We start from the raw sequence: 17094 nt of genomic DNA on the forward strand, positions 1-17094 counted from the left end.
AATAATTATTTGCAGCTACTTAAACACACAGCTTTTTATGACAAGACATTTTTTTTTGTATTTATTTGATTTTTTTTTGTTGGATAATGAAATGAGATAAAACAATCTGGAAAATATTTACAAAGCTGGGGGAAAAAAAAAAAAGGGGGCTCAAAATTCACTGCATCTTCTTACTTGAGTTGAGTATTAAAAGATCCCTTCCTTATGCACTTTCAGTGTAAGCAAATGGGGACAAATTTTTCACTACTTATTTCATGCAAAAATGTTCTTGTAAAGCTGTTAAAATGAACAAATTAAGTGGACTTCTTCCAAAGTTAGTCTTCAAAGTTGCTGTTTTTCTGAAACTGCTGCGGCACTTTCCTCTGCTGCAGCTGTCAGTTGGCAGGTAGGTGTACAAACTGTTTGCGCACATTTCAAGTCCTCTGAACAGGAACTAGAATACATTGTGATGATGACTCAGTCAGATGTCTCTCAGGTGTAGAAGTTGAGTTGTGCTCCCCCTAACCATTTCAGTTATTTACAGGTTTAACAGTGACACATTGTTTCTCACAGCATGCTGGCTTTATCGTTGTTAATGTGTTGAGATCTCCCTGCTGCTTCAGTTTCTGTCCTGTTACCTTTGTCTTCACATGGCAAGTCACTATAAAGCTGCATGTGTCAATGGGAACTCTTTTTCTTGTGTGCCTCTAAGCCAGTGGAAGCCATGACCAGGCATTATGTTTTCGGGTTGTCCGCAAAGCTGTGCGTCCATCCCTTTCTTGTGAACCCATGAGCTCAAGACATCTTGAGGAACGTTCTTAAAGTCTGGCACAAACGTCCGCTAACTAAACTGATTAGAATTTGGTGGTCAAAGGTCACTGTGACCTCATCTGTCATTTTTGTAAATGTGGTCTCTTAGGAACACCTTGAGGGAATTTCCTCAAATTTGGCACAAACGTCCACTTGCGCACAACAATGAACTGAATAGTATTCATTGATCAAAGGTAAAGGTCACTGTGACCTTGTGTCCATCTCATTCTTGTGAATGCAATCTTTCATGGAGACTTTAAGGAAATTTCCTTAAATTTGGCACAAACATCCACCTGGACTCAAGAAAGAACTGATCAGAATTTGGTAGTCAAAGACCTTTGACTACCAAATTTGACTTTAATATTAATTTGACTTGAGTTGGTTCAACTTTGACTTTGACCACTTTATCCTCACAAACCATAAATCAGGAATTCATATGTTAATTCTGACAAAATTTCACTCAAATGTCTGATAGGATAAAATGATGAAGGGATGATATTTTATATCCACATGGATATGGTCAACTTCACTATGACATCATGATGTTCAGCAAAAACACTTTTCTGGCCATTACTCATAACTCAGGAATTTAAACAAGTTTGTATTATTATCCATTTACTTTTGTTTTATTTATTGTATTTTCCATTCACGAGGTGGAGGGACGCTGTAGCAGACAAATGGAAATCTAGATTCACAGTGCCTCAGCTTTCCTGATTTCTGCTGAGCTGTACCACATATGACGCTCGTCGAGCTAATGTCGATTGAACCTGTGGACAAGAAGCTAAATGTGTAGCCACTCCCATCTGACCAGTACATGTTGGGATCTCTGGACAAACCAATCCACACCCAGGCATCACTCGGCACCAAGTTGTGGATCTCCTGGTTCTCAGTGTCGCTCCTCACAGTGGCCAGATCTATGAAGTTCTCCCTGCAGTGCCTCTGAGCATCGGACCAATTCATTCTATTGGTGACTAAAACAAACTGAGGCTCCAGCTGTGTTCCTGCAGTCAGGGTTTGGGGAAGATTTGTTGATTTCACATAATGAATTCCAAATCAATTTCTTTTCAACATTGACATGTGCCTTCCTATATCCTTACCTCTGTAACAGATAAATGGGTAGGATATTGAGCATGAATCATCCCACCACCCTCCGGCGCTTCCAATGTTCACACAGAATTGATAGAATGAGCTAAAGTCTGGTTCGCTGTCAATACGGTTTTGCCAGTTCCTATATTCCGCTCCACTCCCTCTGTAGCCGTCTGACCACCTCCAGTCAACTACACTGTACAGACCAATCCAGACGTCAGAGTTGTAGCCAGAAGATGAAACTGTGTCGGCAAGTTGGTTAATTTCTGTAGTGTTCTGAATGGTGGCCAGGTCTGTGTGTTTCTCCCTGCAGTAGGCCTGAGCTTCAGTCCAAGTCTTTGGATCAGCAACATAGTGGTACTGACGGAGAAGGCATGAGGAGATGTGCCAGCCTGTGTGGGGAACAAAGGGTTTCTGTCTCCCAACACATTTGAACTCCCAAATTATGCACTGTTCATCATTCATTCATCTGAATATTTGTCCTGAGGCACTGTTGCATTTCCTACCAGGATAGTGCCATGGAAAGAGCCATTAAATCCTGTGGCACTACATAACAAAATGAGTATTTTAAGCCAAAACGTCATGCTCTCCCTAACCAAATGGTTTTTGTCCCTAAAGCTAATCACTGTTAAAGACAAAACTGTTCAAAGTTTCAACGTATCTGCAGTGCTTAATTTGGGCCAAAACGTCCTGGAACGCATACCAGGATCTTTTCAGAAAAGGCCCTGGTGCCTTCCGGAACTAATTTGCATGAGTCTATAACTTTTCGCATCTAAAAAATATAATAAATGGCTGCAAAACATTATGTAGGCCTACCTACATTGATTTAAAGTTGTTGTTTTTTTTTAAATGGGTCCTAATCGCTAATTTGGCACTGTCAGATATTAGACAGCAATAAAATCCAATCACAAAATGTCTCGTGAACTCAACAGTCCCATTCAAGGTTCTGATTGGTTCACACTCACATCACCTGTCAGAAGCCACTCATTTAAAAAAAACATATATATAGCTATAGCTATAGCTATAGCGTTAACGTCACTTACTTGGGCACTGGGTAGTTATCAAAAATGGCAAGGAAGAAACAACAGTTGCTCACTGGACTTTTTAAAAGAAAGGAAGATGAAGATGAGGGGGATGATGGCCAGCCAATGACCAAACAGCCTAAAAATGTTCAAGGTAACGTTAGCTAGCCTAGGCTACAAGTTTGAGCTGCGTTAGCCTGCCACCACCGCTAGCTGCAGCAGAAGGAATAGCAAAAGGCCAAGCTAATGTTTGTAAAGTGCATTGTGTTGCCTCTGTGTATGAAATGCGCTATATATAAAAATTCATTTCGATTCAGCGTAGCTGATCGAGAGCAGAGCAGGCCTGAGAATGCCAATGGTGGTGAGGAGAATGTGGAGGAGGAGAATCATGGGAAGAGCAAGAGCTGTGACGAAGATGGAGGAGAATCGGGAGAAATCTGGACCGAGGCTCAGGTCAAAAATAAGAAGAGATTCTACCCTTGGCTCGTAATCATCAACAGGTCACATGTGGGCTGTGCGACCTGCAAAGAGGTAGGCTCTTTGGGAGCAGAGAAGAGCCAGGGTCTGGGGTTATCCAGAGAATGGGTGACATGCTCTGTAACGTCCACTGCCTCAGATCAGAAAAAGAAGCAATGGACTCTTAGGAAGAAAATATGGGAGCATCAAAGAACTAAGGCTCATCTTGCAGCAGTGAACATTTTAGAAAAGGCGAAGGAGGACATTTTGACTAACACTGTTGTCAATGCCCAATCCGAACGGATAGCCACAACGTCAAGAGTTTTCAGAACAGCATACAAAGAGGCTAAACGTAACAGACCTGCTCATGGCTTTGAGCTGGAAATTGACTGTCATGAGCTAAACGGAATCAACATGGGCCGAATTTTACATTCAATCATTGGTTGTTCTAGCATTCAGCAACATATTGCTTATGAAATGAAGAAGAAACTATTTGAAAAAATAGTTAAGTGCGCTCCCAAAATAAGCTTGATTCTGGACGAGTCAACCAGTTTAAATAAAACCAGTGGTTTAATTGTGTATCTAAGACTCTTCCTGCCAAACATGGAGACACCCGAGAACATTTATGTAGACCTCGTATAGCTACAAGACTTGACAGCAGAAGGGATTGTGTGTCAACTTTTATCAGCTTTGGAGCGTGTTGGACTTAACAAGGACTTTCTCTCCAAAACACTAATTGGAGTTTCTTGCGATGGATCCTCCGTTATGCTTGGACGTAGGACAGGAGTGGCAACAAGGCTCAAAGCCATGTTCCCAGGTATCATAGTTTGGCACTGCTCGGCACATAGATTTGAACTCAGCGTTAGCGACGTGGTGAGCGAGATGGGAGCTGTCAATCACTTAAAAATTCTAATGGACAAGTTGTATGCAATGTACAGCGTGTCAAACAAGAACAGACTGGAGTTAAAAGAGTGTGCAGATAGTTTAGACATCCAGCTGTGCAAAATAGGACGCATCCTGGACACAAGGTGGGTCGCTTCCAGTCTTAGGTCAGTCGAAGCGGTGTGGAAGAATTTCCCGGCCCTCCACAAACACTTCACTGTAGCAGCAGAGGATAGCTCCCATGACAGCAAAACCCAACAAACCTACAGAGGTCTCGCCATGCGCCTCTCTTCACGTGCATTTGTAAATAACATTGGCATTATGTATGATGCGCTGCAGGAATTGTCAGAGCTGTCCCTTGTATTTCAAAAGCATGGCTGCACAATCATTGACGTGCACAGGGCAATCAGCCGGCAGGTGATGGTGTTTCAGGCCATGTCATACATGCACCATACAGGCACCCACAGCCTGCTGAGTCAGCAGGGAATAGACGAGGGCTCATTCCAAGGTGTCCCCCTTAACCCTGGTAAACCCAGCGACAGAGCCCTGTACCAGAAGGAGTTTTTCGTGTGCCTGGCAAGGCACCTGGAGGAACGCATGCTGTCACAGGGAGGGCAACGAGGTTCTGGTGATAACACTGACTACAACAAGCTTATCGATGACCTAAAAGTGCTTTATGCACAGTACTGGCCCGAGGACGCAGGCCCATTGTATGGAGAAGAGGAAGTGATGTCTCTCTGCTGTCAGTTTGGGATCGACAGTCCACGGATTGCTGTTCCCGCGTACCGGGAATACAGAGAGAATGGAGGAAAATCTGTCCCAGATGGATTAAAAGTCCTTTTCGCCAGTGTCTCCTCCATCCCCATATCCACGCGGAATGTGAGCGTGGATTCTCTCAAATGAACTTCATCTGCTCCCCAAACTGGGCCTCCCTCCAAACCTCCACACTTTCATTGCTACTTTTCCTGAACCTGGCGGGACCACCCTTGCCCAGATTCAACCCCGAGCCATACGCCAGGTCGTGGATTACCAAAGGACACAGGACAGCAGATGACACGCGGAGCAATGTCCGAAACCAGGAGAAGAAAGAGGGATCTATGGCTGCAGTGTGGGCTGTTTTGGATAAATAAATAAGATAAGACACAGAGCCATTTGAATTTTGGTATGTGTTCAGTGGTTATTATTTGATGGCGGAGGAGGTGGTGGTGGTGGTGGTGATGATGATGATGATGATGATTATTATTTTGTATAGACAGCCCTCTAAGATGAATCATTTCATTTTCACACAGGGGTTGATGACGTTGAATTGGCTAGGCTGCAGTGAGTCCTGCGCAGTGGCGATTGCTCTAAGACTGCAAGGGAAGCTCAGCTTCCCCTAAACTGTCAAAAAATAAGTGGTCAAATATGTACTGTTGTGTTTACATTTCATTGACTAAATATGCGCTAGAACGCGTTCAACTTTTGTTCAGAATCAGCTACTTATCACAGGTCACTGACGCGACTTTCTTCTCATTCATTCCCGTAGCGTCACAGTGCGTTAAACAGTGAAAGCTCAGCGTCTAAAGACTTCAATAGGGAAGAATAGAGTGGGTTGTTCCACTACAGCGAAACTAGACAGTCATTGGATAAATGCTCGGTTTTGTCCTGCCCATCGGACGCTCAGCATCTCTGGGGGTCTATGGGGCAGTGGGCTGGCCTCGGCTGGCCTGGACGCTGGGCTTCTGCATGATGATTGGATGATCTGTCTGAGGCTGAATCCCTTTTTGATTGACAGCGAAATGAGCGAATCAGCAATCTTGAAATATAAACCACCACCGGACCATTTTTCAAGTTTCATTCCGTTGTTCTGAGTTGATCTGGAGACCTTTCCAATCCTCTTAGTGACTTTTTCTTTGTTAAAAACGACTAGCGACAAATCTAGCATCTTTTTCAGGTGTTATTGGAGACTGTACTTGTGTTTGGAGACTCTGACTTCTGTCGCTCTGCAGTTACTGTCCCCAACGAGCAGCAGGTGCTGCTGTGAGCCGCTCCACCGTCCCAAAGCACTCACAGGCGGTCACACTAGCCTCGCACAGCAGCCCCAGAGGGTAGAATTTACGTATAAATAAACGGACACATTTTATGATGTAGGCCGAAAATGAGCTTCCGCTCCTTGAAAGACCAGCAGCCGCCACTGGTCCTACGGTACATGGAATTAACATTAAATGGCATGTGGACTGATTGACTAGTATTTGGACTGGCATTTTGACATCGTTTGGTGTCTCTGTCTCATGCTGCAGATTCTGAGGCTGTTACTTTTAAAAGTTGCTTTTAGGCTAAGACAGTGTAATGTGTGCATAATGATGCTGCTAAACGCTCTGAAGTTGTGTTTGGTATTCAGACAGATTTTGCAATTGTTTTGTGTGAGTGTGTTGTCAGTGTGAATGGCACATCTCACTAAATATTCTGAATGATGACTCTGGGGTGTGGACCTCTGTCATTTCTGTAGCAAAGTAGCCTACACAATAATATAATACACAATAATAGTTGAAATTGTCTAGGAGCAGGAGCACGGATGCAAAATACATCCATGAGCAGGAGTCACCATGGATGCAGGGGTCACTTGCAGGTGCCAGGTGGGAGCTTCTTGCGAAATTCTGAAGTATCTCGTCTCCTCGTTCAGAAAAAAAAATTACCACGAAAAACAGAAAAAAATTACCATGAAAAACAGGGAAAAAATGATTCAGAAAAACAGAAAAAATTACACCAAAAAACAGAAAAATAAATAAATTACTCCGAAGAACAGAAAAATTACTCAGAAAAACAGGGCTTATTTTATTTGTCAAGTGAATGCAATACGCTTCCGTAAATGGCACACATGACATAGGCTATAGCTACTCCTACATAAACCTTTTTTCCATGATTCTTCTTTCATTCCATTTACATGTAGTATTGGCTGATGTCACAAGGGCTGATACACCATGGCTGATGTCACAAGGGCTGATATGTCATGGCTGATGTCACAACCATTCCATTCCATTGCTTGACTGGATTCCTTGCTGTATTCTGTGCTACGGATGGATGAGTCGCGCAGTGAGTCGGCTCGGGTGCTGCACTTTTGGGAGTGGGGGAACACTGCTCTTTCAGAGGCCCCTACTTCTAATTTACAAATTAAGCACTGCGTATCCACTACATAATAATGTACAAATGTAATGCATCTGTGGTTTGCAGGAACATACTGCGATTTGGATGTAGGAACCTGCTGACTTAACATGAGCAGGCACAGTAAAGATATAGCTTTGTACTACACTAAGTACTGTTTTGACGTATTCATACTTTACCCATCAATCAATTAATCACAACTTTGGAGGGCCCTTACCCCTAAGTTTGGAACCACTGGACAAAATGATTTTACTGTTTATTAAGTATTTAAACTAGCAACATTAAAAGGCGGTTACACATTGACGCGTGAGTTATAACAATTAATCGTCTGATGTTGTAAATAATAATACCTTCATCACAGGGAAGTACCTCTTCTTTTGATTTTTAAGTATCGGCTCTCAACACAGATAGTCTCTGTCAGGGGTCCCAGCACAAAAATAAATATTTTTTAAAATAACCAGGACAACACCTGTCACTTTAATATTTGGGTATCATAAGGTAATAAGCAGTCAGACATAAATAATATCCAAGAATTACTGACCTGAGAGATACAAGACACCCAGCCAGAACCTTTCCATGGTGATGTTGCTCTGTGGACTGTATGTGTCAATGTATGGCTCTGAAAGGAAACTCAACCAAGATTACTGATAGGCAAATCTAAAGTAAGTCAACACCCACTCCTACTATGTTAACTGATAAAGTTTATAGGTCTGTTGGGCTCTTTATGCAAAAAACAGGGTGACTTCATGTCAATGTTGACATGGGTAGCAACAGTGATTAAAGCATTGATAGGCGTGAGCTGGCACTGAGCTGATCAGATATTCGCAAAAATAAATGTCTGCTTTTCTCTGAATATACAAAGTAGCTACAGACTTTTCTGTCCGGAAGGTTTAGTTATGTATTTCCAAGGAAGCCAATTGCAGATCTTTGTGTGGTTTTCATATTCTGATCAAGTTTGCAAGAATATTCAAAACAGACCACATTTTGGTGGGAGGTTTGTTAATTATAATGAAGGATTGGAATTTTTCTCCATGCGCTCTTGTCTGTCTCTCAACCAGCTAAAACAATTTCCTACATCATTCAGAATGCCTTTCAACACCTGTGAGAGGCAAGTATGAAAGTGTTGCTTTCAAAGATTAGTGTATAGGCAGAGACATTTTCTTATCTAGTAATTTGGTATGTAAATAATGGGACAGCAATGTGTAGTTATTTGTCATGTTCTGTTTTGTTTGTTTATTTTTTTAAATCAATTTTAAACAATTAAAATCAAGTCATGGGGTTAAGTTTTATCTTCTTAAAGATACATTTTATGATTAAAATCCATTTCAATTTCAATCATAATCATGCAATGATTATTTGCAGCTACTTAAACACACAGCTTTTTATGACAAGACATTGTTTTTTATTTATTTGATTTTTTTTTGTTGGATAATGAAATGAGATAAAACAATCTGGAAAATATTTACAAAGCTGGGGAAAAAAACAAAAAAAACATCAGGGGCTCAAAATTCACTGCATCTTCTTACTTGAGTTGAGTATTAAAAGATCCCTTATGCACTTTCAGCATAAGTAAATGGGGTACAAATTTTTCACTACTTATTTCATGCAAAGATGTTCTTGTAAAGCTGTTAAAATAAACAAATTAAGTGGACTTCTTCTAAAGTTAGTCTTCAAAGTTGCTGTTTTTTCTGAAACTGCTGCGGCACTTTCCTCTGCTGGAGCTGTCAGTTGGCAGGTAGGTGTACAAACTGTTTATGCACATTTCAAGTCCTCTGAACAGGAACTAGAATACATTGTCAGATGTCTCTCAGGTGTAGAGGTTGAGTTGCGCTCCCCCTAATTATTTCTGTCATTTACAGGTTTAACAGTGACACATTGTTTTTTATAGCATGCTGGCTTGATCATTGTTAATGTGTTGAGATCTCCCTGCTGCTTCAGTTTCTGTCCTGTTGCCTTTGTCTTCACATGGCAAGTCACTATAAAGCTGCATGTGTCAATGGGAACTCTTTTTCTTGTGTGCCTCTAAGCCAGTGGAAGCCATCACCAGGCATTATGTTTTCGGGTTGTCCGCAAAGCTGTGCGTCCATCCCTTTCTTGTGAACCCACGAGCTCAAGACATCTTGAGGGACGTTCTTAAAGTTTGGCACAAACTTCCGCTAACTAAACTGATTAGAATTTGGTGGTCAAAGGTCACTGTGACCTCATCTGTCATTTTTGTAAATGTGGTCTCTTAGGAACACCTTGAGGGAATTTCCTAAAATTTGGCACAAATGTCCACTTGCACACAACAATGAACTGAATAGTATTCATTGATCAAAGGTAAAGGTCACTGTGACCTTGTGTCCATCTCATTCTTGTGAATGCAATCTTTCATGGAGGCTTTAAGGAAATTTCCTTAAATTTGGCACAAACATCCACTTGGACTCAAGAAAGAACTGATCAGAATTTGGTAGTCAAATGTCACTTTAAAGGGACATTGTGTAACATTTTCAGTTGTTTATTGGCAAAAATTGATGAATTGAATTATTACCTCCACCAATAATCTGACTTATTCTCGTAAAAGGAGAATTTTGGATTTGTTTGTACATTGTGCGGGTAAGTCGTCTGTGGGGTTCCATTACGTTTCGCCATTTTGAGAATACACCCGCCAGCAAGGGACATACAGCATCGCCTTCGGCGTTTTCGTTGAGAGCCAGACCAGCACTGCGTGACTGAGGAGCCGAAGGAGAGGAGCAAGAGGCGCTTCGCTACTACCCTGGCAAATTTGCACACAAAGTCCCACTCTTTGAGCATAATGCAGGATCATGCATATGCAGCATCATGGGAGACGGAATCCTTGTCGCCAAGAAAGCGCAAAAGGGAATAGAAAAGGCAGCATGACCGGCGAATTAAAAAAAAACGAAGGCCCACATCGGGGTAGCCTTTCCCAGGTAGAGAGAGCTGCTGAGGGAGAATGGTAATGCAATCACAGGCCAGCGCCGCTGTTGGCTGTTAGCCGCTGTTAGCGGCCAGTCGCTAACAGCCTCATCCCTCTCCTCGCATCACTGCACCGCTGTTAGCTGTTAGCCGCTGTTAGCCGCTGTTAGCGCTGGCCTGTGATTGTATTACCTTTCTCCTTCAGCAGCTCTCTCCACCTGGGAAAGGCAACCCCAATGCTGACCCTTGTTTTTTTAATTCTCCGGTCACGCTGCCTTTTTGATTCCCTTTTGCGCTTTCTTGGCGACGAGGATTCCGTCTCTCGTGATGCTGCATAATACATGATCCTGCATTATGCTCAAAGAGTGGGACTTTGTTATGCGGCAGTAGTGCCGCTGGCCACTAACAGCTGTTAGCGGCACAGTAATGCGAGGAGAGGGATGAGGTGTGTGAGGCTGAGCCACTTGTCAGTTGTCAAAGGACAAGACGTGATTGGTTTGTTTCAATTTACATCCGCCCCAACAGTCCTACGTTGTAAACACAGCCAGCATGGTGAGGAGGGGGTTTGTCCACTCGCATCGCGTGTCTGTGTAGGAGCCTGAATGAATACTCCATGTAGTATTGGATGACATGGTTTCATCAGTGTTATCATAGCTTTTTGGTACACAGCGGCTACAGTTGTTGCAATACGTGTTTGAAACAGTGAGGCGCGCCATCTGTTTGAATACAATATACGATTTCAACGTTAGATGGGAGAAATTCCTACACACTGTGGCTTTACGCTCACAAACCATAAATCAGGAATTCATACGTTAATTCTGACAAAATTTCACTCAAATGTCTGATAGGATAAAATGATGAAGGGATGATATGGTCAACTTCACTATGACATCATGATGTTCTGCAAAAACACTTTCTGGCCATTACTCATCATAACTCAGGAATTTAAACAAGTTTGTACTATTGTCCATTTACTTTTGTTTTGTTTATTGTATTTTCCCCTCCCTCTTTTGTGTTTATTATCTTGCTTGGCAAGCAGGGCTGCACAGAATCCATCACAGCACAATACACGCCAGCTAGAGGTCCGTCCATTATCCGTTAATTGTCCCCTAAAGTCCCATTGAAAACATCAGTTTCATCATAATTAATGGTAAAAGTGTATTAATGGGCACGGCTGATCTCCAATAACATCCGAACTATTTAATTATAATGTTTAAACACTGTTATATTTTCCATCATCACTGATTAGATCAACTTTAGCATGCCTGGAGGCTAATAGTGTCCCCTGCCCCTTTACTCTGTTTGTTTGCGTTCTCTATAGCTTCCTTTCTCTATGTGCTATGCTGTGATACAGTTAACAGGTGTAGTTCGGTAGACATACAAAAAGTTCCTACGTGAAAATGTTATCTACAAAGTCTGTGGATTTTCTTGGCTAACTGGGCCATGATTTATGGAAAGAGACATTAATGTTCAGTTTCTCAAATGCATTTTTAGTGCTTTGAGCACCACAAGCTGAGTGTCATCTAGTTCTATTATACTGACGTGGCAGTCATCTCTATGGCCGATATCTCTATAACAGACACTCTGCAACTCACTCCAAACCAATCTAGAGAGATAAACAGCACTACAGGTAAGAGGGAAAAAAAGAGTGAACTGCCCCTTCAAATGTATAATTGTATAGCACCATAGGTTCTATATAGGTTGGATAAAAGAAAAATCATGACAAGAATGAGGCATGATTGAGTAAAAATAAAACACACATCCAGTTTTTGAACAATCATGTTAAATTATTTAATCATCTAATATTTTGACCATGCAGAGGTGGAAGATCACTGCTATACAACCGGGCGAGGAGTCACTTGGTAGCAGTAGTACAACATTCCCCTCAGCTCCCCAACCTCCTGCACCCCAACATCTGCTGCCAACAGCCCAGGCTCCTGTGCCTCAGCCTCCAGCCACGGCAGCCTTGCATCAGGGTCCTCATCCGAGAACTGGAGCAGAGATCCAGAGCTCTGCAACACCTTCAAACACTGTTTCAACACCAGACTGGCCTTCTTTCTCCCTTCCTTAGACCTCAACAACGCGTCTGTGGTGCCTTTATCAACTATAACGTCCACACTGCTAAAACCACAGTGCTTGTGAAGCTGCGTGCAGTCCAGCTCTACAAACTCAAGCTGAGAAGAAACATTGAGAGGTTGAATGGCTTCGGCTTGGATGTGTTCTTGCATGAGTCGCACAGCCACGGGGGAAATGTCAGCACAAGTGACCCGGACCGGGAGAGGAGAGTGTCTGTAAATACAGGGCCCCAAAGCTGAAGTGCCACAGCCCATATCCAGGACTTGGAGCAGAGCATCTGGGTGGACCTTGGTCTGTAAGAGGGGCATAATAAAGTCCCGAACAGCATCGAAGCCAAAGAACCACTCAAAGTTTTTGAAGGTGTTAGTCCTGCTGCTGTTCTCAGTGTAGAAGCGGTCCCAGGTTGCCTTCTTATCCATGTTTTCAATCAGCTCAGCTAGGCAGAAACACATGGGATTATATTATAAGAGTTAGTTAGTGAACCTTAGCAGTGTAACATATACCTGAAGTTAGTGCCTACATGGTTGTCATATACTGAGGGACTTTATGCCAAACTTTATTAGTATCTCCTTGCTCATAAAAAAAATGTCTTTCCTTGTAACACATGATTTAAGAGCTGTTCTTAGGTCCGTAGCAGCCACTACTGAAATCTGCATGAAGACAGCCGACCAAACTAACCATCTTTAAATTTACTGACTGTTTTAGAGACGTAATTATGGTGGCTGAGACAGATTGAATGAACAGAATATCCAAAATTCTTTGCAAACTGAAAAATAAGAAGCATGTTAACAGAAATGGTCACATATTTATTACATTTTTAACAGGATAACTAGTGATCTGTAACTGATTACTTTTCAAAAGTATCCTTCCCAGCACTGATCACTGACTTCACATGTGGAGTGTTTTGACTTTTGCATTTGTGTTGTGACATTTGTGTTTGTCTTTTCCAGTGGTGCAAATGTGTTTTTATTTGCACAGCATTTTGGATATGCAGTTCGTCTGAATCATCTTGGCCACTGTAGGTATTTACTTAAATGTATGGCCCTTTTGAGGCTGCATTTTATGGTGCTATTGAATCGTACTGTGTTACACTGACCAGAGTTTTTATGTTGTCCATTCCATTTATATCAGTGAGGGTAAGCAACAGCCACAACCTCTAAAATGTACAAACTATCCATTAAAATGATCATGATATTGAACACCTCTCAGTTTCAACAAAAAGGGACTGTTTGTTATTTATTTTTGGTTAGGGAAGGGACATACTAAATTAAATGGTCGTATTTTGTATTTATTTTACCGCCCATTTTGCAAGTTTTAAAGGCATGTTTTTCTTTTTTTTTTTAAATTGCTAAAATGATACCATTTATCACAACCAGAAACTGTAAAAAACTGAAATTATCATTGGATTTTTCAAATTTCCAGCGGTCCTTGGACACATAATGTGCGATGAATACTTCTGTCAGAATTTTTTTTATACCAAATCTAAGCTTAAAGGCACTATGTGTAACATATTTCAGTTGTTCTTTGAGACAAACAAAGTTTGCAGTCAAAAGTGTGTCCTAGCACATGTGTATTTACCTCCATCAGCATGTCTAAGTATGTCCGTAAGCTCCGAAATTCTCATTTACATATACATTGCGACCGGTGTCTCATCATGTATGTGCGCCATCTTGAAAATACAGGTACATACAGGGACATACTTGAGAAATATGGAATCGCCTTTCGGGTTTTCACTTGTCGGTTTCCGGTTTCCGCCTGCAGGTAGAGTGACGAAAAGCAGCAGCAAGCAGGCTACTCACAAGTGCCGGTGCATTTGAAAAGGCCACGTGACCGGCGATTTCAAAAAATGAGGGTCAACATTGGGGTAGCCTTTCCCAGGTGGAGAGAGCTGCTGAAGGAGAATCACAGCTAACAACGGCTAACAGCTGTTTTTACACCCGCCCCAAAAGTCCTACATTAGGTTCGTTCGAGATGAGCCAGTCCTGTGCAGATTCGATCACCAGCGATCGGCGCACAATGCATGCCGGTTAGTTTTGTGTCCGACTTCATCCCGACTTGCTCTGACGTATTACAAAAGTGGATGGCGATAAAACCGCGAGAGCGAGGCGGCCGCAGTTTTTAGAGCCAGGCGCTGCAGTTGCTCTCCACCGACAGCACCGCCTGGCTCTCACCTGATCTAACAGCTGATCGGTTTAGACGTCGACTCAACAAGATGACATTTTAGATAAACTACTCATTTTTGTTGAATTCTAGAGATTAAGATTGTATTTGTCTGATCTGAAGGTTTATTCTGTGAACAGAAAACGTGTTGTGTGACTGATGATGAAAACAAACTGATATATGGGTCTGATCACTTTTTTAATGAACTGACATCATTCCAGACTGGATGTAAGTGTGTCTGTGACTTCCTGCACGGACTGAAGGCTGCTGGAAACTGTCGGGAAACTGTCCGACTTCACCGCAGCTTTCTGTCACCGCCCCCTGCTGCGGCCGCCCGCTCTCATCTACTTTTCAGGCGAGGCGCAGTTAATCTCTAACGAGCCTATTGTAAACACAGCCAGCATGGTGAGGAGGGGGTTTGTCCACTCGCGTTGCGTGTGTCTGTGTAGGAGCCTGAATGAATACTCCATGTATCGGATGACATGGTTTTATCAATGTTATCATAGCTTTTTGGTACACAGCAGCTACCGTTGTTACAATACGCGTTTGAAACAGTGAGGCGCTATCCGTTTGAATGCAATATACGATCTCAACACTAGATGGGAGAAATTCCTACACAGTGCCCATTTAAAATAGTGATATTCCATCAAAATCACTTTATGCTACGTCTCGTTTAAAATTTGGCCAAAAATATAACATTTTAACTAACCAGCACCACGACAAGAGTGGAAAAACCAAGGCTTTTTTCAACTCTAGGATTTTGTCTTTTACTTTAAAGTTTAAAACATCAAAGGGTAAGTTTTAAACATCTAATAAAAAATATCTGTAGCTTCAAGGAGTGTCAATTTTTTATTTATTTTCTATTTTTTTAATCACACCCCAGCCACTCCCCTCCTCTGGTAAGTAAAGAACAGTCCCTAACCTTTCATGAAGGTTACGTTAATATTTCACGGTGATGCAGGACATTTGTAGACATCAGTGCATCAGTTTTAGCCTACTGTAACATCAGCTAAACTGGCAATTAAGTGTTAAGTTAATGTGTTAGTGTAACAGAGGAAAAAGTAAGTGCTACTTGATGGTAACTTCCTGTCCGTCTCAACAACATAGCTCCTTCATTAATTTTTAGTGACCTTATCAGTGTCAACGTGACAAGAAGCAGCGCACAAACTTGCACACAACTGCACATTAATACTATGTGAAATTATCCTATGTCATTTAAGTGAACTAGCGAGTCACACATAACGTCATAGCTAACCCACTGTAGCTAGCTAACCAGCTAACGGTAACGTTAGTTGACAGCAGTGGCACTGCCATGTGTCTCCTGCCGTTACGACACCGACACAGAAACATTTCAGTAAATATCTAAAATCGGATACTACATAAGGTTTAAACGTAACTTACTTGTAAGAGAGGAGTGATGCCGTACACAAGCTGCAACAAATCTCCTGCCTGACAATGTCAACGACTTCATAAACGGAGACATTCTCCCTCAGCGACTTTGCCTGTCTTCATTCTTGTCCAAAGAAGAGCTCTCACTCTGCCCGTATTTCTTACTACCAACGGCAACTGTTAGCGTTCCTGAAAACGGGAACGAGATGGCATCTACTGTTGAGGAGACGGTCTTTGACTGCGCTTGTTTAAGAGCAGGTGTAAATGCTGCCATATAGATGAAATATGATCAACCTTGTGTTTTACAATGTCTTTTTTTTTTTAAAATTCTTGTTAAGTTATTATTGTTTAAGTCATTTAAAAAGTTGAATTTCCTCTCGGGGATAAATAAAGTATAAAATTAAGAAAAGAAAAAAAAACAAGCAAAAATGTATAGCAGTCGTTGGTTTCAGCTTTCCAAATGTGAGAATTTTCTGCTTTTCATTTTTTAGATCAGTGCACACTGTATCTTTGGGTTCTGGGATGTTGGTAAAAATGCTGTTTGAAGATGTCACACTGGATTCAGTTTTACATTTCTGAGCTATATAAACAAATGTAGGTGATTAATTGAAAGAGAAGGGACCAAGTCATTGATTTCAAGTTACAAGTGTTTGCACTCAAGTCCAACGTTGTGCCCCAAGTCGAGACATGTAAGGCCTTTTTCAAGTCCCAAGTCAAGTCTCATGTCATGAGAAGCAAGACCCAAGTCGTGCCCCAAGTAAAGATGGGCAAATCCCATGTCAAGTCAGGTTAAGTCCTGTGTCAAGTCCCATGTCAAGACAGGCATGTCCAAAGTCAAGTTAGTCAAGTCCCAAGTCAAGATTTGCAAGTTCCAAGACCTTAATTTTGAGTTTTGTGTCTATAACAAGTCATAACATGCTTTTCACCAAAAGCAATGCCACTTTAACAAGAGTAATAATATATTAAATTTACAAAAAATCATGAATACTTTTTCAAAATTTCTACTTGTTTGTTTAAACAAGTTGTTAGTTGACTCAAGCAATGAAAGGAAATGAAATGATTCGTGGCACACTTTTTCATCTTTGGCTGTGGGGGTCAAAATGCTCAAGTCCAAGTAAAGTCACAAGTCATCTGTGTCAAAGTCCAAGTTGCAAGTTTTGTGATTTTGTCGAGTCTT

General features: G+C 41.7%; 2 protein-coding genes across 2 annotated transcripts; both read right to left on the reverse strand.

The window, feature by feature from the left end:
- Positions 1-1258: 1258 nt before the first annotated feature.
- LOC144459782 (secretory phospholipase A2 receptor-like) lies at positions 1259-10287 on the reverse strand. Its single transcript, XM_078164425.1, has 3 exons — positions 7918-10287; positions 1887-2267; positions 1259-1790 (listed from the first exon to the last, which is right to left on the reverse strand). Exons 1-3 carry the CDS (start codon positions 7952-7954, stop codon positions 1420-1422), a joined length of 789 nt encoding a protein of 262 aa, XP_078020551.1. The 5' UTR covers positions 7955-10287; the 3' UTR covers positions 1259-1419.
- A 1810-nt stretch (positions 10288-12097) lies between these two features.
- Positions 12098-16083, reverse strand: cskmt (citrate synthase lysine methyltransferase). The gene is made up of 2 exons (XM_033652056.2): positions 15930-16083; positions 12098-12804 (listed from the first exon to the last, which is right to left on the reverse strand). Exons 1-2 carry the CDS (start codon positions 16009-16011, stop codon positions 12128-12130), a joined length of 759 nt encoding a protein of 252 aa, XP_033507947.1. The 5' UTR covers positions 16012-16083; the 3' UTR covers positions 12098-12127.
- Positions 16084-17094: the final 1011 nt, after the last annotated feature.

Source organism: Epinephelus lanceolatus, chromosome 22 (assembly GCF_041903045.1).
Source record: "Epinephelus lanceolatus isolate andai-2023 chromosome 22, ASM4190304v1, whole genome shotgun sequence".
Lineage (NCBI taxonomy): Eukaryota > Metazoa > Chordata > Actinopteri > Perciformes > Serranidae > Epinephelus > Epinephelus lanceolatus.

Bases quoted from the DNA above. Each gene is read 5' to 3' on its own strand.
- LOC144459782 (XM_078164425.1), bottom strand. From the start codon at position 7,954: ATGGAAAGGTTCTGGCTGGGTGTCTTGTATCTCTCAG. The intron at 2,268-7,917 runs GTCAGTAATTCT...TTCCCCACACAG, and splicing joins GGGTGTCTTGTATCTCTCAG to GCTGGCACATCTCCTCATGC. The intron at 1,791-1,886 runs GTAAGGATATAG...CCCTGACTGCAG, and splicing joins CCCATTTATCTGTTACAGAG to GAACACAGCTGGAGCCTCAG.
- cskmt (XM_033652056.2), bottom strand. From the start codon at position 16,011: ATGTCTCCGTTTATGAAGTCGTTGACATTGTCAGGCAGGAGATTTGTT. The intron at 12,805-15,929 runs GTAAGTTACGTT...GTTTCTGCCTAG, and splicing joins GCATCACTCCTCTCTTACAA to CTGAGCTGATTGAAAACATG.